The sequence below is a fragment of the Pygocentrus nattereri genome, chromosome 27 (genome assembly GCF_015220715.1).
Source record: "Pygocentrus nattereri isolate fPygNat1 chromosome 27, fPygNat1.pri, whole genome shotgun sequence".
In the NCBI taxonomy this organism is placed as follows: domain Eukaryota; kingdom Metazoa; phylum Chordata; class Actinopteri; order Characiformes; family Serrasalmidae; genus Pygocentrus; species Pygocentrus nattereri.
The window spans coordinates 18,758,032-18,780,981 of NC_051237.1; the positions used below are offsets into that span (position 1 = coordinate 18,758,032).

At 41.6% G+C, this 22,950-nt stretch overlaps 3 protein-coding genes and 1 long non-coding RNA gene across 6 annotated transcripts; 3 read left to right on the forward strand and 1 right to left on the reverse strand.

The window, feature by feature from the left end:
* Positions 1 to 930: 930 nt before the first annotated feature.
* hoxa13a (homeobox A13a) lies at positions 931 to 2,349 on the forward strand. Of its 3 annotated transcripts, none has more exons than XM_017693602.1 (2): positions 931 to 1,648; positions 1,939 to 2,349. In XM_017693602.1, the coding sequence occupies exons 1-2, from the start codon at positions 949 to 951 to the stop codon at positions 2,184 to 2,186; spliced, it is 948 nt and encodes a 315-aa protein (XP_017549091.1). In that variant the 5' UTR covers positions 931 to 948; the 3' UTR covers positions 2,187 to 2,349. The 3 variants fall into 3 exon arrangements, with proteins under 3 accessions (XP_017549091.1, XP_017549092.1, XP_017549093.1); XM_017693603.1 differs by having other exon boundaries at positions 1,942 to 2,349; XM_017693604.1 differs by having other exon boundaries at positions 931 to 1,627.
* Positions 2,350 to 8,961: 6,612 nt separating this feature from the next.
* LOC108425275 lies at positions 8,962 to 12,155 on the reverse strand. Its single transcript, XR_001857691.2, has 2 exons — positions 9,737 to 12,155; positions 8,962 to 9,539 (listed from the first exon to the last, which is right to left on the reverse strand). It is a non-coding gene; the product is annotated as an uncharacterized LOC108425275 (long non-coding RNA).
* A 24-nt stretch (positions 12,156 to 12,179) lies between these two features.
* Positions 12,180 to 15,879, forward strand: hoxa11a (homeobox A11a). The gene is made up of 2 exons (XM_017693841.2): positions 12,180 to 12,940; positions 14,373 to 15,879. Exons 1-2 carry the CDS (start codon positions 12,280 to 12,282, stop codon positions 14,603 to 14,605), a joined length of 894 nt encoding a protein of 297 aa, XP_017549330.1. The 5' UTR covers positions 12,180 to 12,279; the 3' UTR covers positions 14,606 to 15,879.
* Positions 15,880 to 19,778: 3,899 nt separating this feature from the next.
* Positions 19,779 to 22,859, forward strand: LOC108425158 (homeobox protein Hox-A10-like). The gene is made up of 2 exons (XM_017693605.2): positions 19,779 to 20,708; positions 22,036 to 22,859. The coding sequence occupies exons 1-2, from the start codon at positions 19,907 to 19,909 to the stop codon at positions 22,311 to 22,313; spliced, it is 1,080 nt and encodes a 359-aa protein (XP_017549094.1). The 5' UTR covers positions 19,779 to 19,906; the 3' UTR covers positions 22,314 to 22,859.
* Positions 22,860 to 22,950: the final 91 nt, after the last annotated feature.

Below are 22,950 nucleotides of genomic sequence, written 5' to 3' on the forward strand. Positions count from 1 at the left end.
GACGGCAACTTTCAACTTGACCTTGGCCTGCAGACGCGTAAAATGGGCAGACAAACACAGACGCTGTTCTCCCTTCTTAGCATCTTGTAAACACAGCGGAAGTGGCCAGGGCTTGGACTCCAATCACATTAGCGCAATCTCTCCTATCCACCAAAATTCATTGGTTGATATTTGTTCCGCTGAATCTGTATTCATGTAGTCATCTAGCATTCCTGCAGTATGATTATAGTATGAATTAATACTTGCTCTCTTGTAACTTGAAATCATAAAGAAGCGCGAAAATAGAGCGAGTGGCCCTTATACAGTCCACTCACAATGCATCGTCTATTCGGGGTTTTCTTTACTTTGTCTACGTGTAATAATATATACAATGGCAATGGATATGGAGAGGGAACAATACCTCAAAATAGCATATTCAGAAAGAGATCATTTGCCCACCATGTCGATAGATCCAATGTGAGTAAACAGTGACCTCATTGGCTGCCGACAGGACCTTTGTTTCACAAGGACAAGAGACTGGAATCATGCAAATTCGTTTCAAGGCAGCATGAATCCGCTTGAAGGGGATTCCTGAGGTTGACGCAGCGGCAGAAAATCTTCTACTTTTACCTTCCTCCATAAATTTGACTTGCGGATGTGCGTTTTAAGAACGTGGAGAGCTTTACACACTTGGGCGCTCTCTTTCTGAGCACCTTAAAGCGGACTAAATCCTTTAAACAGAACAGTCCTTTTATAGCACCGCATTTTCATTAATTTAATTGTTTGCACTTGAAACGTTCTGTCCGCCTCAGACGTGTCACGTGGCTGGGACCCAACCAATGACGGCGCGACCTTGGACGCGCACGGGGCGCGTCAGAGTCTCTTGACTCTCGCGCAATCGGCAGTCTCCAGTTTTTCAGTCTGCGAGCTTTTTTAAAAAGAGACACACGGCTCGATGTCCGACGGGCTATGACAACGTCACTGCTCCTCCGCCCGCGCTGGATCGACCCGGTCATGTTCCTTTACGATAACGGCGGCGGCTCGGACGACGCAGGCAAGAACATGGAAGGATTCCCGGGAGGCAACTTCGCACCGAGCTCGTGCAGGAATCTGATGGCTCACCACCCCGCCTCCGCGTACACGTCGAGCGAGGCGGCGGCGGGGACTGGAGCCGGCGAGCCAGGCAAGCAGTGCAGCCCGTGCTCGGCCACACAGGGCTCCGGCGGCGCTTCGCTGCCGTACGGCTACTTCGGTGGAGGCGGCTACTATCCGTGCCGAATGGCCCACCACCACGGGGGCGGGGGTGGGGTGAAGTCGTGCGCCCAGTCCCCTGCCTCCGCCGCTGCGCCTTACGGGGAGAAATACATGGACATGTCCGCCTCTGCTGGCGAGGATTACGCCACTTCTCGGGCGAAAGAGTTCGCCTTCTACCCGAGCTACGCGTCCAGTCCGTACCAGCCGGTCCCCAGCTATCTGGACGTGCCCGTTGTGCAGGCTGTGAGCGGGCCCTCGGAACCCAGGCACGAGCCTTTATTGTCTATGGAAAGTTATCAGCCGTGGGCTATCACCGCCAGTAGCTGGAACGGACAGGTCTACTGCACCAAGGAGCAGCCACAGACAGGACACATGTGGAAGTCATCTTTACCAGGTGACACGAGCTTATATAAAGGTAGATTAGCCGTCACGTTCAGAAGGAATTTGCTGTGCAAAAATAAAATGTTTCTGTAGTCGTAATAATACAGTAGGCAGTGCTGTCATGTGGTGTGACTGGAATATCTCACCATAACGTCCGTCACAGCATATCCACTGGCTACTTATTCACACTATGCTAAGCCTCGCTGTCTGGTATTTGGCAGTTCATTAACCGTTACTTTCTGATGACGTTGAATTCCATGTTTGTGTAAGCTGCATTAAATGGCGCCAATGACTGTTTCTAAACCATTCCTCTCCCTCTATCAGAAGCAGTGCCCCACGGAGGGCCAGAAGCCAGTTCATTCCGCCGAGGGAGGAAGAAACGCGTGCCCTACACGAAGGTGCAGCTGAAGGAGCTGGAGCGAGAGTACGCCGCCAACAAGTTCATCACCAAGGACAAGCGTCGGCGGATATCGGCCCAGACCAATCTGTCCGAACGACAGGTCACCATCTGGTTCCAAAACCGGCGCGTCAAGGAGAAGAAAATTGTCAACAAAGTGAAAAACAGCAGTTAGCTATTCACGACGGAAGAACAAAAACTCTGAGAGAGCACTTCACGTTGATGAACAGCCAGCGCACAAAACCAAAGCTATGTATTTCAAAGCTATCCAAATTCCAGACAGTGATGTTTTTGTATTTTTGGTTTGCTGGACTACTGCATCACAGAGGCCACTTGTTTTGGAGCTGACAGGTTTGATGGTAACGCTGTGCGTCGATAGTTTTTTGTTTGGTTTTTTTTTTTTTATAAATTGTTTTTTTTTTTTTTGCTCTGCGCCACGTTAAGCCAGTATGTGCGGCCAAACCCTCAACTCGGGACAAAGAAGGTCCCTGACAAAGTGTGTATATTTGTGTTGCAATAATTCATATTTAGGCTACTTCTGGCAGAATTTTCTGACGAAAACCTTTTGGATGTTGACTGAAAATATCGACGATGTCGTTGCTTGCTGACTGTTCGAAATGTCTTTCACTGGCTCCTTCTTCTACTTTGACTCACTCAATGTCTCGCTTGCTGTCTCACACTTTTCTCCTCAGTGATACAGATTCTGTGTGAGGAAAGCAGGAGCCAGGTGTCTTCCTGTTGCATGTACAGCAGCCCAAATGTGCTCTTCTTTGTGCCAAAATGCGCCCTGATCTATCTGAACATTGGAGTGACTCATCTGTGTCTATATCGTCCTATTAGTGTTGTTCAACACGTCCGTCCCGAATAAACCACTGATTTACTGAATAACGACTAAACCCTTTTTTATCTTTCCCTCTTTCCCAAAAAGAGTTTGCCCAATTTGCACCTATAGGGTTATAACCCAACCCTAGATGATGGACCAAGACATGTTTGCTTCTTTAGCTTTTCACTAGAACAGTATAGCCAACAAGTAATGTCAATCTATGACGTCCAAAATCTTAAACTAGCTCCGCTGCACCAAAGAAGCGAGCTGTGGACACCAAACATGTATTGGCTGTTGAACCATATTTGGGATAATTGGAAATGTGGGTAAATTCGATTTTCCTTTAAATATATGTATTCATTCCGTCTAATGGATAATTCAGCTGTTTGTTTATACACGCATTCCTTTGTACTAGGTGTAGTGAACAGACAGCTAATGTTCATATTGGAAGGTCGCCAAGACTTTACACAAGCCTGTCAGTCAAAATTATTTACTGCGAAGAGGATTCACTGCTGTCCCTGCTTTGGGAGACGTGCGTTCCTGCTAAGTCCTCTCTGAACCACATGACGCCCTATTTTGCATTGGCTTGCATGCAAATTTACGATAAACTCCCTGCAAAGTACATCGCTACCAGAATCTCTGGACAGACGTGATTCTATAGGTTGACTTTTCAGAATTTCAAACCGAGGTGTGTGTGTGTGTGTATGTATATATATATATAAAATTACAGCATGGATTTACTCATGTTGCAGGTTTACATACATCATATCAAAAAGAGATACAGCTCGCCCAGTCATGCTATAGTACCTTTTTTGTTTGTTTGCCTACCCCTCAAGCTTATTTGGTAGAGCAACACCGCCATCTGCTGGTAAGATTGTTGTGGTTCAGTCACAGTTACCTGTGAATGCTAGCTTTAAAACGTAGATATAAGTATTGTATGCTATGTTCATCGCATTGCATTATTACACCAATAGCAGCTACTAATCCCGTTGATAACAATCATCTTTTTATCATCACAATTTCAGAAATTGTCATTTTAGAAAGTATAAAACAGAAGTCAATGATTTCTGACAGGAGTTAAGTTGTTTAGGCTTATAAATATAATATATCTGCTGAAATGTATAAATAATGTACCTATAGATTCACACATCTGATTTATAATAATTCTCAAACCTACAAAATGAAATATTCAATAATGTATCATGAGTTTGTCGTTTAGTTATGGAACTTGGTGTAGCTGGAAAGAATATCTTCTAGAGAACTTTTACAGATATTTTTATTTCTGAAGTTGGAAACTACGAAGAGGGAAGAGCACGCACTTTTCTGGACTTGAATTTTACAACATCATTTTGGGGAACTGTGTTGTTTCTGTTTAAAGAACAGGCAAATTAGAATTACAACATGGAAATAGTAAATGAGGTCCGCGGTCATAAAAACGAAAATGTCTGTTAAGGTTATGTGTTGTGTGTATATATATATATATATATATATATATATATATATATATATATATATATATATATATATATATATATATATATATATATATATATATATATATACACACACACACAACCAGCAGAAAATGACATGATATGAACCCGCGTTGTAACTTTCGTGATGGTCTTTGGTAACAATATCCAGCTGTTTAGACTTTTTGCTTACCTGCGTTTTGTAAAGTAACAGCAACAATAATGATAATGTTTAATTTAGCATACCGATCACTCCTAAGCAAATCAATCAAATGTTTCATTGTTGTTAACGTAAATAAATGCAATATAATACATTCACAAGAACCTTCATGTAATAACAGTCATTGTAGTTGTTATCATACCAATTCGCGCCTTGGTTTGACAATTGCTGTGTGTGTTTCTGCAAGCCTTTTATTTATTAAAGAATAAAACATATTTTATTATATGGCATTTAGATGTGTTATTATACAGACCGGTCATGATTTGCGCATAGTTTTACTACAAATCTGTCAAATCATTTCTTTCTCAAATATATGACATAACCTGCTAGGCTTTTAATGTTTCCTACTTAACTCCAGATCTGTGGTCTGCAATGCGTAGCGGCTAAAAGGCTGTAGATGTGTGGACGGCTACTGGACAGACTTCCCCAGGAAGCTCCATGTTGTGCTTTCTTTTTAGAATGTGTTCATCTTGGCTGTTTTCGGAGGGGGATTAATGGGGTGCTACAGTGCAACTCTGCCTCGCCAACACACACACACACACACACACACACACACACACACACACACACACACACCACCGCAAAGCGCTCTACACTGCTGGGTACAGTGATGCGTTTTCTGTACCAAAATCCATTACAATTATAATTGTTAAGTATTGATTCGTCTGAACTCCAGGCGTTTTATTTATTTACTTTTTATATATTTTAAAAAGTTAGAAGTTAGGAAAAAAGTGCAAATATACACGTTTTTTTCTGCAAAAGATTGTATTGTACTTTTACATTTTTTTACCTTTTTTTGTTCATACTTTGATGAACAAAAATGTACAGCATAGTACAAACATGTAAAAAATGTAAAAAATGTATGTATATATAAAACAGTATATATGTGTATGCACTGTTAGAAATAAAGGTACTGTGTATGTATATTTCTCGTCAACAAGGTACAAACAATGTAAATGTACTCTCAAAGGTGGCTTTGAGGTCCAATTGTGTACCTTATACACACAGGCGTGCAGGTGTGTGTGTGTGTGTGTGTGTGTGTGTGTGTGTGTGTGTGTGTGTGTGTGTGTGTGTGTGTGTGTGTGTAGTATTTTTTTAACTGATATTTGGTGGTTAATTAATTTGCTTGTAAGTCTATTACTTTTTTTTCTATTACACATCTGTTTACACTGCCAGATCTGAACATTCATTGTCTTTAAAAAGCATTTTATTTCATGTTTATGTTGAAGTTTTTCTTTTTAGTTATTACTTCTAAATGCGTATCACCTGATCTACTGTTTTCATTTCAGTTTTTGCTCAGTCCCCATTTTACAGGCAGTTGCTGGTGAGTTTTAATAATTCAAATGTTAAGGCTTCACTCCTCCTGAAGAATTAATAAGAAGAGTTGGTTAACATGAGCTCTCCGTGGACTACAAATTCATTGCTTAGCGTTGCAGTGCGAGAGCGCCTGCGTGTGGACCTTCGCACCGTGCACGCGCAGTCACACAAGAACGCGCACGTCATCCAGGAAAAGAAAGAAAAGCGGCGCTCAGGGAATCCAGCCTCTGCTGTAAAAACCAGGTTTCTGGCGCCACCCACTGCGCCAAGCAGCAACAGCAACTGAAACCCCAGCCTGAGAGCTGAATGTTGATCCATGTGGGGCACAATGTGATTTTCATACCTTTTATTGAGTTTAGTTTTCAGAAAAAATAAAGCGGGTGGGACAAATTATTACATAATTAAATAAATTTCTGTATTTGTAAAAAAATAAGTATACTGCTTAAAAGCTTTATATTAAACTGACATTTTATTATTTCATTACATTCAATGGTGAGGTCATTGGTTTGTGTATGACGTAGCTTGAAGTCCGCTGACGCTCTCTGGAGATTGCGCCACACTGAAACTGGCCTCATAGTCTCCCATACGTTTATATAAGGTACAATATGGTGGGGAAAATCCAGCCTCGTGTGAGTTCTTACACTGTTCCTATAGCACTCTGACCTTCGGTACTGGTAATCTGTGGTCAGGCTGCACGCTGTACAGACTTGATGGAGATAAAGTTTTATGAATGGCTGGTAAAATGGCGCTCCTTCTCTCAGGTTTCGGCCTGTGAGCTCTCAGCGGGTTTACTGCTCGGGGTGGTCGTCTACAAAGAAAGTTTAAGGCAATAGGCGAGATCTTTACTACAGAACTAACCAAAATACAAAGTTTTTTCTCTAGAACAGAATATGATTGTGTCTAAACTTAGTGGTGAGTATGGCCATAATTGTTTATAGGCCGAAAAACACACTGTATATTTGATTAATATTAGGTCTATCTTGCAAATGATAGATCTGGACATGTTCTGACCACATACTTACAGGCCTGATTCATTTATACCGTCTTACATGTTCTGCTGTCCCTATCCTTACAGCGTCACATACTCTAATAATGTATGTGGCCCATTTATCATGTAGTAAACCATAGTTTTAGCCTACTGGAAACGTGCCAAAGACACATTTTGTATTTTGGGATTAAATCGTTGTGCACATCCCAGATTCAGTCTCGTTCTTGCGAAGGGGGTTGTGTTGAAGACGTTGTGTTAGTGAACGCTTTATAACCTGGCACTGGTCTTCTTTTTAATGCATGCTATGCAAGAAATTGGAGTCTATTTTTTAGGACTTGTACAAACATACCGAGAATTTAGCAGTGCTTTCCTTTCCACATTCCACTTCAGTGGAGGGCTTCCAAATCGACGGCTTGGAACCAGAAAGGTAAATGACGTGAAACATTTCACAGAAGAGCAATAACCAATATCAGCCACACTTCGTCCTCTCTGTGTTTATCAACATTCATCCTAAACATCATAACTACGTTCATGTTTGAATGAAAACAGTGTTTCGACATTAGATAGACTTTCTCAAGAGCTTTAATTTGATACGTATAACTAGTTTATTGTCTGAGATCTCACTTTCGCCACTTTTGCTGCAAGCCTTCCATATATAAAAAAATAAAATAGTTAAATTATAAAACGATTCATTTCAATATTATAATATTAGAATCCACGGAGGACACACGTTAATTTACTAAAAATGTATCATTTACAATCTGATTAAATAAAACAATGTTAAAAATGCAACATACTATGTTATAATATGTAAACGTAAGTCTAGAAAGCTTAGATCTAATAATGATCTTGAACGCTATTTTGTATTATTTAAGCATGTTTTTGCGTTCTTATGAAACGGGACGCGGGATTTTCTGTGATTATGTAATATATATATATAATAAGATATATAATTGTCATATATCTGTAGAGTTCATCGTTACATGGTTGTTTACATTTTTGGCCATTGTAATCCGTCTGGCGTACTTTTGCTTGGCTTTGGAGATTGAATTCCACAGATGGAAAGATTGTGGTCATTTTTTATTTGTTTTATAAGAATACTGAGTTGTTCATTTAGCTGGAAGTCAGCTGGATCATTGACGAAGATTATTATCATTATCAAGATTACCGAGATAGTACGGTGTAATTCAAGTTCAAAAGTAAGATATAACCAAGGAACAGCGTTAAAAGATCAAAATCTATCTCAGTTATTCTAATGTATACCATTTTGTGTTTACACATAAACAAAATAAACGTCGCATTTTAACTGACTTTGTAGCATGAGAATACAAGACAACTGACTACAGTGTAAAATTCCCTAATCTTCGACGGGATTCATTTATGATGTAAAATATTAAGCAAATGTTGAAAAAACGGAATAAACTATAAGACTGCCTAACCTTTTAGTTTAGTTTAGTGTAGTTTATCCTGTAGACTATTTTAGTTCTAAAAGATCAATAGAATTGGCTGATCCTCGTTTGTTTATGTTTTTTTCTCTGTCATTTATTATTAGAATTATTTTGGTTGAGTAGCAGTCTTACTACATTTGTCTTTTACAAAATTAAGAGACCAACTGTGCCTATTGCAAACTGCAGGGTATAGTCTATTCTGAGTATTTTCCATGTTAAAGTCTATTTTTTGGCTTATGATGAATACAGTCGTATGTTTTGTCGATTTTCTCGGAAGAGGTAGCACATCTTCTACAAGGAGCCTAAATGTGATATTTTACTAATCATTTTATTGCACGATGCCTATGTTTTTAATTGATTATAACATTTAAAACAAACTATACACTGTCGCATTTTACATCTGAATCATGTCCATTAAAATGTCCAGTTGCGTGTTCTCTGTAGAGGACGTGTACTTTTTAAACTTATAAAATCAACAAAACATGTCAACTGACCAGGACCGCCCTAACTTTTACATACGAATGTACGAGAAATTTAGAAAGGTTTCGAACATTAGACGGTGTTCAGTACAGAAATTGACATGTAGAGTTTAAAAGAAAAGTAAACGGGCTGTGTTGGTGGCGATGTATAATTTTACCACAAAACACGAACTGGTAGTGCATAAAAATGCCCAATGAATGTCTCAGGTGCATGAGTCCGTTTATTTGGCGCATTTTGAGGAGCCATGACAAAAACAGAACAGTTTAGACAAACTGGGCCTAAATTGCAGCACTATCCAGCCTCTAGACACTAGATAGGCTTGTTCTTTCTCCCACCAAATTTTTGCCCACAAGTCGGTAAAATTAGGAAAATATGGAAATATTTAGGACGTATTTGAACCCTCACGGTTCTAGAGCATGTATCGTCACCATCATGCATTATCCATTCTGCTAATTCGTCGTTCCTCTGCATGGTGCTTTCCTGTATGTCCTTTTTGTGTGTCTATATTACTTTTTTTATATTTCCGAGCGTCGTGTTCACTTTCCTTTCCTCCCCATTTCCTAATGAGTGCCGTGAAGATTTCCACTGAAAAGAGTTCATGAGGAAGTCCTGGTGGCTGGAAGTCCATCCTTGGTACAGACCGTGGATTTGTATGGCGTCTGCAGTCTCTTCTCGTCTTACGCCGCGGGTGACTCGTCCCCCCTCCCCCGAACTTGAAGTCGACCGCATAGCCAAGGCTGCAGTGGCCACATGAGGGGGGTTAGGCTAGCATTAGACGTCCTGGCGCAAGAGAAACAGCAGATGAATGCACTCAGACTTAACAGCCCAATATGGTACCACATGGCCTTTCCTAATCAATTACAAACAAGCTAAAATTACTGATATCCGTTATCATCCGTAAAGCTTCAAGGCATTTGCATCCACAAGACAGTCAAGGCAATTTATGTTCCATCACGTTTTCAGAGGCCAAAACTTACCTGGATTGTGAACAATGGGGCAGAACAGACTCTTGCTTTGTTATTACACATGTTGCAGATTCTTTGTGTTTTTGTGATGCCAGTGGCTACGTGCTGAGATGTGTGCTTATTTCTGTGTGTGTGTGTGTGTGTGTGTGTGTGTATCTTCATCACGCCTGGCGACCTCCGTCCTGTCTGCTGTGTTAAAATGGCAGAGCAGCCCACCATACAGCCAAAGGTAGAGAGAAAAGGCGCAGTTAAGCTTCATGTCTGTCTCTGTCCCTTGTATTTCCGTGGCACCCGGGCCCCAATTACTGCTGAAAGCTTTCCAACACACGGCGCGGAATTTGTCAGAAGTTGACGAAGAGGCGGAGCGTGTGGTTTCTGGGCCACCGTTTTGTTTTCCAGTCGCTATTTTGCAGGCAAATGTCACTCCACCGCCAGGACGACGCTGAACCCGGATTACAGCGACAAGGACGACTTTGAAATCAGTTCCATTGCGCCAAGTCTTACAACTCGCTGGCTTGTGCTTTATGAAGCTCGAGTTACTCATTCGTCGTGTGCGTTCTGTCGAGACGTGCTCCATGCACGGGAATTAAGACACGGTGTGGCAGGGGCAATGTGGGGTCCTCCAGAGCCTAATCGTGCTTTAGCACTTACGGTCACACCAAATTATCCTCAGACCCTCGTAAGCATTGCCAAGACCAACGTCACTCAGACAATGAGAACTATTGGTTAAGCAAGCCAAGGGGAAGTTATTTCAAATAAAAATGATATATTCAGATTTTATTCTAAGCCTGGTATCTTAAAACCCTTCCATGCATGGCGAACAGTTCTGTTAATGTGGGTGATACGGTTTTTACAAAAAATTTATAAACATTTAAAAAATACATGAAAGGGTTAAGTCTTTGATAAACTAGGCCAGCTCGTTTCATTTGTGTTAGGTTGTTTCGTTGAGCCTTTTAAAATATCAGTGCAGTTCAAAACATATTTGTTTAAATAGAGAGGCTTGCCATTCATAAAGAGTAAGCTAAGTGAGCAGCATGAGCAACGTTTCAAATTTTGCAGATTCAATTACCGAATTCTATGTGCGGATTATCTTCAGACCGGGTGTTTCTATTACTGCAAATCTGTAAGGAGACGAAAATGGTCTGTTCAAGCTTAATTTAAATGTATTTCAATTTATTTCAATGGTCTGTGTCAACACATTCCATAAACATGTAAAACAAAAAGTCTGTTAAGGGTCTTACTATTAAATTCACTGTTTAGTAGACTTTTTTTTTTTTTAATTATGGAGTTATTTGGGAAAAATGCCCATAAAAGAACTTTCAAAAACAAATGGGTTGTGTTTATACACATGCACACTGAACAACCTGGTAAAGGAAGTCACAAACAACATTTGGCACCGAGCAGTCTGAACATCACGGTAGTGACGAAGGTCACCACAGCCACATTGACACTGACGTTCCTCTGTGTGTAGATGCCTTTTGGTGTGCAATAGCAGGCACTGATTGTTTCCAGATTTCCCCAAAGTAATGTTAAGGCTTATACCGACATCGTTCAGTGACAGCTGTGAAATCTCAAAAGCATTTTCTCATGATTTTGACATATTGCCTTCATACGCTGAACCCCCACTGCCTAATGCTGATGTCATCTATTCTATTGCTTTGTGTGCAGTCCTGTCAACGAAAATTGTGCTCTTTCCTTTTTCACACGAACGAAATTTGTCCACATGCACTTAAACTAATACAGTATTTGAATCTTCACAAAAAGGCCAAATGTGCGAAAGTGACGTGACTCAGGAATTTAGCAATTGCTTTGTTAATTTCATGTTGTTAAATGTGACGTGGAGCAAACCTTAGCTGGGCTCACAAAATTATCGTCTGGAAGACAGAGATTCCTAGTTAAGGTCACTCAGGACAGACAGTCCTTGCATGACATTGCTTTTGTTTTTTAGGTCTGTTACGAGGACATGGACATACTTGACATGGCCTTGGCATTGATTGTGCTAGTTGTAAGGTATCAATGTTGTGTTTATGTTGTTTAGATGGGGATAAACATGTGTTTTGCTTTAATCTCAGCCTCGCTGTAGTGTGGAGCGCAGCGGCTCACCCGCAGCTACCAGCATACAAGCCTATATGTGTCTCACTCAGTAAAAATGAGCGCGCTCGCACACATGTACACTCACGCGTATATGTGTGTGTGTGTGTGTGTGTGTGTGTGTGTGTGTGTGTGTGTGTGTGTGTGTGTGTGTATGAGGGAAAGAGAGAGAGAGAAAGAAAGAAAGAGAGAGAGAGAGAGAGAGAGAGAGAGGAAAAGCGAGTGAGGGAGAAAAAAAGAAATCTGTCAATTTCTGATGTGGGTCACGTGACTGTGGCCTCCCTTGGAATGGATGTAGATGAATTTCCACGTCAGCCTACGTCTAAAAATTTCTGCCTTGCGGACGCGGCTTCAAAGGGAGGGCGAGAGGAGCGCGCGTGCTCGCGAGCCATGTTGAGGACGCTGGGCACGGCTCTCGCTAGCCCGAGCTAGGAAAACAACACCCCCCTTGCCCCAAATCCCGAATGATGGATTTCGATGAGAGGGTCCCCGTCAGTTCCAACATGTATCTGCCCAGCTGTACGTACTACGTCCCGGGAGCAGATTTCCCCACGCTGCCCTCCTTCCTCTCGCAAAGCCCGTCTTCTCGCCCCGTCCCATATTCCTACTCGTCCAACCTGCCGCAGGTCCAGCCCGTGAGGGAGGTGACGTTCCGGGACTACGCAGCGTTTGACGCGACCGGGAAGTGGCCTCACCGAGCGCCGCTGGCTCAGTGCTACCCGGGGGAGGACGTGGTGCACCGGGAATGCTTGCCAGCGTCGGCGGGAGTCGGGGAAATGCTAGCGAAGAACACCTCGGCCGTTTACCACCACCACCCGCACCACCACTCCACCTCGGGCTCAAGCGCGTCGTCGTCAACGTTCTACGGGAGCATAGGGAGGAACGGCGTGCTCCCGCAAGCCTTCGACCAGTTCTTCGACACCGCCTACGGGAACCTGGAAAACGCGCCCAGCGATGAGTTCACGACGGCGGAAAAGCAGCAACTGCAGCAACAACAACAGTCCAGCAAGCAGCAGACGGCCGCGCCCGCGCCGGATCACGACACGGAGGGAAAGGAGCGAGGCGAGACCAGCAGCCCCGAGTCCTCTTCCGGCAACAACGAGGAAAAGAGGGGCGAAGCGAGCAGTAAGTAGGAGCGCAGCGCGACCCTGTCATGAGAGAAAGTTTGCAATCTTGCGCGCTGCTGTTAAATTTTTTATATGCTGTTTTATAAGCGTATAAGGTTTATTGAGGGCTTGAGATTTACCCAACAAAACGTACTTATAAACTGTGTGAGAATCACGTGCTTGGAATTTAAATTGGCCGTGAAATATTCCAGGCCAAAGCATTTTTTGTCTTTACTTGAACTTTTAAAAACACTCTTTCTCTGTGCTACTGGTCGTAGTAAGCAGCTTCTCGTATGACTCTGTAAAATTATAAATGCTACTTTCACGGGTTATTAGCGTTAAAAAGCCCTGGTGGGTGTGTGAGAGCGTGTGTGAAGAGAGCGCGGGTGTGCTAAGGTAACCGGCAAGTATTTCTTTCCAGATTGGGCTGGTGTATATTTACATACGTGTTTTATTTGGGGTGAAGTGCGTATTTGTTTCCAAGCATGCAGGTTTGTGCCTTTTATATCCGAGGCAGCTTTTCTATAGAGTTAACGTCCAAACAATTGCAAGACAAATTAACAGTGCTATACATTCTATATTCTATAAACCAGAACTGTACAAATTGTGAAATGTTGTATATTCCCATGCGCAAATGTAGCTGTTGCTAAATGAACTGTGTGTTTGTATTCACTCCTTTTGTGTATTGCACATGACAGGTTGCGTTTATACACAACTAATGTATAAATAATAGCAAACGAACATGACAGTACTATTATTTTTTTTTTTATTCAATGAACCAGAATTGTACAAATTGTGTCATGTCGTACATTAGCATGCGCAAATTTAGCAATTGCTGTATTGAACTGCCTATTATTATTGAATCTTTTTGTGTTTTACATAATTCATATTCACGGTTGCCTTTATACACAGCTAGTGCACAAATAATAGCAGGCGAACGTGAAAGAGCTATACATTCTTTAGTCTATAAACCCGAATTTCGCGGATTGTGAAATCAACATGCGTAGATGTAGCTGAGAATGTTTGTCTGGTGTTGTTCTGGACGACGTATTGGCGTACAAGCCTTTGATCTTTTGTGCATTGTATACGTCGTCCTGCTTTTATATGCAGCTCGTGTTCAAATAAGCTAGTTTCTTAGTAGTATTAATTCTATAACATATAAATCAGATATTTTAACAGACAAAATGAACATTGCTGGTGAAAGACTCATAACAGGGACAAGTCGTTATAAGATTTTGACTTACAAAAGGCGACAACATTACACACGTTGTATTGTTTTTAAAGCTTTAATACCAACCATATATAATTAAATACACTACAGAAGTGCGTAAACATTGCTGTAGTATAATGCTTTAATGTTTACTAACGCTCAACGCATTGTCAGAGCCATCGCAAGGAAAAAAAGCAGCAAAGCATGTGTTTCATCTTGTAATCTTCTATGTGGCTTCCAGATGCACCCAGGGTTCGGAAGAAGAGATGCCCCTACACCAAATATCAGATCCGCGAGCTGGAGAGGGAATTCTTCTTCAGTGTGTACATCAACAAAGAGAAAAGGCTCCAGCTTTCCCGAATGCTCAACCTGACCGACCGTCAAGTCAAAATCTGGTTTCAGAACAGACGCATGAAAGAGAAGAAGCTGAACCGGGACCGTTTACAGTACTACACCACGAACCCTTTGCTATAGGAGAGCGGGACAACATGCACAACTGCTGCTCATTAACAATGAGACGATAACGATGTTCAGCGGTTAATTTCAAGTTCGAGGACGGCGGCGTTCGCTTTGACTTGATGCAATGACAGTGAGCATGAGCCACGTCGACTACGGGTTATTTAGTGAATGCATATGTTTGCTCGTAAGGTATTTCTTTATGCGCAGTCAAATAAATACATGGACATAAACAACTGTTTGAAAAGCTCGCAACGCACAGCCTCCTCGAACATGTTTTCTAGCAACTGTGTTGGAACCCAATACAGAGTTTGCAGTCTAATTTAATTTCCTGTTTTTCTGATTAAAAATATCTTGCTTGAAAAATTAAAAAAGGTAACCGTTGGTAGGCAGTGTTACACCAATCTGGAATCACGCGTGGAATTACGTTATAGTTCTTGAGGCTGGAGACTTTGTGTGTGACCAAATAAGAAGCCACACGGAAACGTGATCTTGACTTCTCTCGGCTTGCAGTGCTATTTATTGATTACTCCACTATTGTGGTGACGTTTCGACTTGCATATGCATAATTACTGAGGCAACACATGAAGCAATAACACTTCTTAAGCGTGCTCACAGCTGCACTTGAGTCGTTACTATTCCAGCACACTGTGAAAATGTTCTTGTCTGAAGTTCACAGTTCTTCAAATATAAATTCTGCAAAGGCAACAAAGGTGACACAAATAAAACTAACAAGGGACATTTAAAAAGGCTGACTATTCTCACCAAAGCAATGACCACAGAGCCTGCTTGTGTGAACTGCTTCTTTGGAGAGGCCTGAAGGAAAAGAGGAATGTCCTCTTCACTGCAGCAGGCCAAGGGCCTACTTTACGAAATCACCTTTTCACCCAAAGAGGAAGAATTCTTTTTCAAGGTTTACATATCCACGTTTTCTGTACCGCATAGAAACGTGAAGGACATTTAATTTTTTTAGAGGGACAAGACTGAACCCCACTGCTTGTAACGCCATGTATCATATATTTCCAGAAAAAACAACAACAAACAATTGTGAGAAGTATTAAGGGTGTGTTTGTGGCCCACCGTTTGCTGAATAAATGTATAATTTCATTTCTTCACCTCAGAAAATATTCAGAATTGAGGTCGCAAAACATTTACAACTTGGACTTAAAATGGACTTAAGTTCAAAAACGGAGGCACTTGCACTTGATCAGCGACGTGTAAGTTGTAGTAAAAAAATCACAAGAGCTTTTTAAAAACGTGTAAATAAACTATTGTTATTGTTGTACGTTCTAGTTGCAGCTGGTGGTGCTTTTATTTGTTTCATTTCCTTCGCACACTCCTCAGGTTCAGTCTTAATCATTTTGGCCAGCGTTCATGTTTTGGGTGATGTTCTGCGCACTCCACTGACTTTGAACTTCTTTTTTAAAAAATTCTGACATCAGAGTGTCCAGCTCAACTTGCCATTTGTGATTTCTCCCAATATGGAAATGAATCAAAAGTGTTTTTAGCAGAATGTCTTCACCTGAGAGTTTTACTGTTGCGGTGACCGCATTTCCGCGTTTGCTGTTATTATCTGAGTTTATGACCGCAGCCGCACAGCCGTAGGGTTCATGTATGACAATCGAGAGAGAGAGAGAGAGAGAGAGAGAGAGAGAGAGAGAAAGAGTGAGAGAGAGAGTGAGAGAGAAAGAGTGAGAGAGTGAGAGTGAGAGTGAGAGTGAGAGTGAGAGAGTGAGAGAGTGTGAGAGAGAGAGTGAGAGTGAGAGAGAGAGAGAGACAGAGGGAGAGAGAGAGAGGGAGAGAGAGGGAGAGAGAGGGAGAGAGAGGGAGAGAGAGAGAGAGAGAGAGAGGGAGAGGGAGAGAGAGAGAGAGAGAGAGAGAGAGAGAGAGAGAGAGAGAGAGAGAGAGAGAGAGAGAGAGAGAGAGAGAGAGAAAGAATGAAGTTTATGGTTGCGCGCCGTGGAATGGTTAGGCATGGCTGGCGCATCCTTTGAGGCGCTGAGGAATCTCGGCCTAATTACTGGGACATCCTCCCTGTTGCTGCAGCAACGCGGTCATAAAAGCTGTCTGCGTCTGGAGCATTTGGACGATTGCAGTGCGGTGCCATAAACCGTCTCAGAACCAAGGTTATTAGCTGCGTTTCCAAGGTGGAGGGGGAGAGAAGAAGACAAGCAACGACGGCTGTCGACGGGGGGTTCGTGCACTTCCAGTCCAATCATACTTCGTTTATCATCGCTCGTTTCTCTGACCGAGCGCTTTGCTCTGAGTTCTATGCTCTTCTTTTCGCCTTTCCACAAACGCTGGCAGTCAGAATTGACAGCTCCTTGAGAGTGAGTGCTGGGTGTCCACCGGGCGGCGCTCTTGAGATCAATGTCATGGCCGAGGAGGAGCCTCAACACTTTTGGGGTCTGTAGCGCAGGTAAACACCAACAAAAAGTTAAAGCGTTCATCTAACAATTCTTGCTGAATTCACTGGTGTCGGTAGTAACGACCAGGTCACTTACAACTTCCTGACCCAACATGGTGGACTGGTTAGTCGAAGTTAGGTAGGCTTCTGAATAATAAGTCAGAAGGGAGCTTTAGAGTCGAAGGCCACTGCTATTAAACAATATCAAATGCAATGCAGGTGTGCGCGGATCCAATGCGCTTGTTTTAAAATCATCTGCCAATGAAATATTTCGTGCAATTAACTTTCTCTCCCCAGAACGCACATAAACCTTCCTCTGTTCTTATTAAATTAAATAAAAGCGTGTAAAGATATGGTGCCCATTAAAGTCCTACTTTTACCACCGAATCAAATATTTCACAGCAAATGAGCTATATGCTTTAGCCGTCTCCGATTAGAAAAATCCATTAAGCACGAGGCAGACTAGGCCGTTTTTTCACCACATCTATGAAGAAAATTTATGAGATTCATTTTTTTAAATGATCTGTAATGTAGCTGAAGCTAAATTATGACCAGCTGGATTCATTGTGACCTTAGCAGTCACGATCACAGTTCATTCAGTCCTGGTTTGGACGAAGTTGTGGCTAGCAGCGTCTGGATTTTTTCCAAAGGTCTTTTCTTTCTTTCTCCTTTTTCAAACATGAATGATGTCATTTGAAATGTAGATTGTAGTTGTGCAACACGATCGGCTCTTTCCGCAAGAGCGATTCGGCGACAACATGGAGGGGCGAGAGCAGACGGAGGGGCAAGAGGGGTCCTGTTACCGTGCACGTGGAGTCTTTGTCTCTCATGAAAAATAAATGCCTCCGCTGCTTGAAGTAAAATGCTAAATTATTGTTTATGATTTCCGTGAACAGCGAACTCAATCCAGAGCAGAAAAAGGAGCTCGGCTCGGGTTTACCCGCGTCTGACAGCCGCTGACCTCCGGAAACAACACACAACACTATTCGTTAAACAGCTGTGATAAAGAACATTATTACCGTGAATTATACTAAAACGAGAAAATGTGTTTGTGTTGGCGCATATTATTGTATTTGATTTTTCACGTCTTTATGATTCACTGATTTTTTTTGCAATAATAATAATAATAATAATAATAATAATAATAATAATAATAATAATTTCAATATAAAATGTTCTGGTTTTGTTATTGTTATTATTAAATGTAATATGTCTACAACAGTAGTTGTTATTAAATAAAACATGTCTTTGCAATCATTTGAGACACTACGATGTGATGATAATTATAGGATGTTGAATTCAAAAGCATATAAATGCAAAGTTACATATTATTATTATTATTATTATTATTATTATTATTATTATTATTATTATTATTATTATTATTATTATCAACTGAATGCCCTTTAGCACATATTGATGATATGCGGCCTTCTTCATCATGGGGCAATTACTAGACCAATTAGACTACAGAACTTTCTTATTGTAAATATACACAATTCTAAATCATTCATAATAATTTGCACCCGCGAGCTCTTAACTTGAAATAAAACAGAGTAATGTATACAGTTAACAGTGAGGTTAATGGGGTACAGTTTACGAGTTGATACATGTAGGCCTGAGCAATAACTTTAGACCTTTATGGGGTGCAGTTTTCAGATTAGCTCTTAATAAGTCATCAGTTTGTTAGAGTAATAATATGTGAGTAATAATGTACGTGTGTGTGACACTTATTACAGAAACAATACTGTCATTAATAAATATTTACATTTTTCAGATGTACTGTAGCACAAAGATCATCCTTAGTGACGATCTCACAGTTTTCTGATGCTCTGCTCACTTCAACTGCAGCGTGTTTTAGACATTTGTAAATCTTAGGAAGCAATCTACCCTGTAGGACCTTGTTATGTATGGCTTGTAAAAATCATCATTTAGGGTCTACTTCTAATTCGGGGTTGATTAGTGATTAAGCTCTTCCTAAGAAAGGCCGTTTAGCAAAGGCCATTTAGAATCACTGCAGCAGACATTTACACCACGACTCTTTCTTAGTGTTTTGCGGTAGGCTGTAATTTATAGTTGGCTTCCATTGTACACTGTATCCCCTACTTATCCTCATTAGGAGATATTTTACGCCCTTCTGTTTGTTACACAACGTTTTCACATTTTACAAGACCGAACATGTCTGTTCGCTGGTGATTTGTCTTCGGGTGGAGCGAACTCGGCTAACTTTTAACCGCAGGTAGCGAAACCTCTTCTCGTTCCGCGTGTTATAGATAACTCTCTCCATCGGTTTTGTGCGCATGTGCATTTCCAAACAGTGAAAAACACCTCTCTCTCAAATTCACACACGAAGCACACACACGCACGCACACACACACGCAAGCACGCACACGCACGCACGCACACACACACACACGCAAGCACACACACACACACGCAAGCACACACACACACACACACTAACATTAACCGCATGTGCAGAACGCTTTTTCCTTGTAACTCTCAGTTGTGTCCTGTGGCTGTGTGCTCACCATTACAGACACACATTGAAAACGAAATTGAAATGAAGTGACAATCGACTGTACATGAATAAAACACGCTGCTGTATTTCAGTACTTCCTTTGGTAATAATTGCGTAGATAGAATCATGTTAACACGTTTCGTTCCTGTGCAACTGATTGACACACTTGAATCATCTGAACTCAAAGCAGAGTTTCTTCACTGAAAGAAGAAAGACAGGATCAAAAGAAATCGGTACGTCATCTGCTCCAGCCCAGACTTGGTCTCGAGCCTGCGGGCGACGTAGCTCCGCTGGGGGCGTGGCCCTGTGTGTTTGTGCACTTCCACTAGCTCAGGAGTGCACAGGAATTCTCGAAGAAGTCTCATCTTCTCCAGCATGTTCGGCGCTCAACATGACCAGCAGAGCGGTCTCTCACTTCCCCTCACTAAAGCGGACACCTGTGATGGCGTGTGCCACCGGCCCGGTAAGTCACGACCACCGTGTGCGCTCTGAACCCGGCGACAGCACTGCGGCCCAGTACAGGAACTGCAGAGCTAACCCTGAGCATTACACGTACCCAAACCGCGGCTTCTATTCTAGTCCTAGCAAGCGTCCAGAATGTGATGACGTGGTTCCCGGTCCAGGCGCGTCCATTGCCAGAGCGGAGATGTGCATAGACGCGCCGAGGTCCTGCCGAATGCCACCATCCGCAACCCATCAGCAGGATGCCATGTTTTCTTGCTTCTCTCCGCGGAACATCAAACAGGAGAGCTCGTCTTACCTCTACGAGCCACTGAAGAGCTCTGCAACCGCAGTTCCCTGCGTGGAGGACTTCTCTAGTGCACGCTTTTCTTCAGGATCCTACATTGTCAGCAGTAATGACAGTAACTCGGTTGCCTTTCCAGGTTACTTCCGGTTATCCCAGATACATCCACATGCCAAGATTTATCACCACAGCGCGCAGACCAACACGGGTCATCAAACTGTGGTTCCGGTGACGGCTTCAGATGTTTCTCATTTTGGTCTCTCACTGTCCAACTCGGAGCAAGCGCCTGAAGAAAGACCTGGAGATGTCGCCGAGTCTTCCAGGAACAGAGATAAGGAGTCTCCCTCCCACAGCGACAAGGAGGAGACTCAGGAGACCACTGACGAAGGGCTGTCATCTCCCGAGCACCCAGAAACCCCCAGAGAGTGTCCGGGAAAGAATGGTAAAGGTGAGCCCAACAGATTCCCAACGGAGCTCTTTAAAATGAAAGTTTTGCACTGAGAAACGTGACTGATTAGTAACTGACATTACCTAAGACTAAGAGGGTCTAGTAAAAGAGTGAAAATGATGAGTATTTGTATTAGAGTAAATCTAGCAATAAGACGTCGACCTATTTGTATTTCGTATTTTCGTGTTTGTAAACTGGTAAACAGTTGATAATCAACAAAAGCCTTTATATTCAGAAACTGGTTATGTGATGTATATATGTTGTCATTGGATATAGCCAGTTATCAGCGCAAGCATAAGTTAAAAGCATACAAACCTTGGTTTAAATGCGCTTAGGCCTAGTCCTCGAATCGTATGTATTTACACAAATGATCAAAGCACAGAACTTTATTTCTAGGGAAACAGGGAGATCTATGAATGAAATACAATACAGTGAAAAGAGCAACTTATATATATATATATATATATATATATATATATATATATATATATATATATATATGTGTGTGTGTATTTACGCACAATTACAGTAAAATATAATGACGGAAGTAAACTAAAATCTATATTTTCTTTTCCTTTTTTCTTTTCTGAAATAATCGTCATGAAACACCAAATTAATTTCATGTGTAAATAATCACGTGGGTTTTAGACACTCCACGTGTTATTTTTTCCACATATTAGCTTTTACTTATCGCTGTTGTCTGATCAAAATTGGTTTTTAATGTAGATAAATGCAACCAGACATTTTTTTTGACCATTTCTTTTGGTCCATTCAGCATGACATTCACACAATGTGAAGGGCAACAGGCATTTTCAAATTAGGTCAAAAACTGAAAAACGACAAAAATGGAGATTCCAACAGATATGCATATGTATATGCAATTTCCCTACAACATGATTCTATACATAGTCATGTATCACAAGATCGCATATAACTCGTACGTGAAACTTTTTGCAATATGTTGCTGTACCTGCAGAAGGATCTTATGTGAAATATGTTTTACAACTAAAAATGGGTCACGTGCCTGCACACAAATAACATAAGCTATATTAGTACAAGTTTGCTTCTTTAGGCACCTATTGTGTTCTATCATACTAAAACATGTGCAACCATTGAAATACTTCAAATCATGTAAATTCAAAGCTTTATTCAGGGTATACTCTGCTATTAAACTAACTTAATGTAGACCATTCTTACACACACACACACACACACACACACACACACACACACACACTCACTTGCACATTAATAATCAATATAAGCATAAATAAAATAAAATAATCTGTCCAGTCCTGTATCAATAAAACATGCTTATACCACGCAGGAAACTTTAAAACAGAGAACACGTCCAACTGGCTGACAGCGAAGAGTGACCGGAAGAAGCGCTGCCCTTACACGAAGCACCAAACGCTGGAGCTGGAGAAGGAATTCCTCTTCAATATGTACTTGACTCGCGAGCGCCGCCTAGAGATCAGTCGAAGCGTGCACCTGACCGACAGGCAAGTCAAAATCTGGTTCCAGAATCGGCGCATGAAACTGAAGAAAATGAGCCGCGAGAATCGAATCCGAGAACTTTCCCAAACTTACGGTTTTTCCTCTTAACACGAATTTCTCCACCCTCCATATTTCTGAACGGCACTGTTTGTATTTGTGCATTCTTCTGTGCAAGCTGCTGACGACATGAATGTGTTTTTGGGGTTAGTCGCCTGCTTTTGTGTCTGTGTGAGTCTGTAGTCTTCTTTCTTTATGATGAATATTTATCAAACCATATTCAAGGTACAAGGTACATTTGAAAAGATGCGTCTTACTTTATCGTCGTATGTCACGCGCTCTGAGACAAAAGACCGTTTGAGGGGCTTTAAATGCAACGATGGTCTTGATATTTATGCTGTTTTTTTATGCATGCGTTTTGTATATGTAATTCACGACACTGTATGTGTGAAAATTGGAGTGTGTGAGTGTGTGTTATGGGTGCAGAGATGCCGTGTTAGTACAGGCTACGGGAACTCCTAAATGTGTTTGTGATTCCTTTATAACCGCCAACAAAAACGACTATTTTAATTGTGGCTCCAGCTTTGTGTACAATTGTTGTTTAGCCTTCATGTTTTTATGCATTTCAGAATGAATAAATTATTCTATGGACGTTCACACTGGAGTGTTTTAAGTGATTTGAGATGATCACGTGAAATATGTGAAATATGCCTACATGAAAATGCAATATTACATGGCGCTTTTTTAA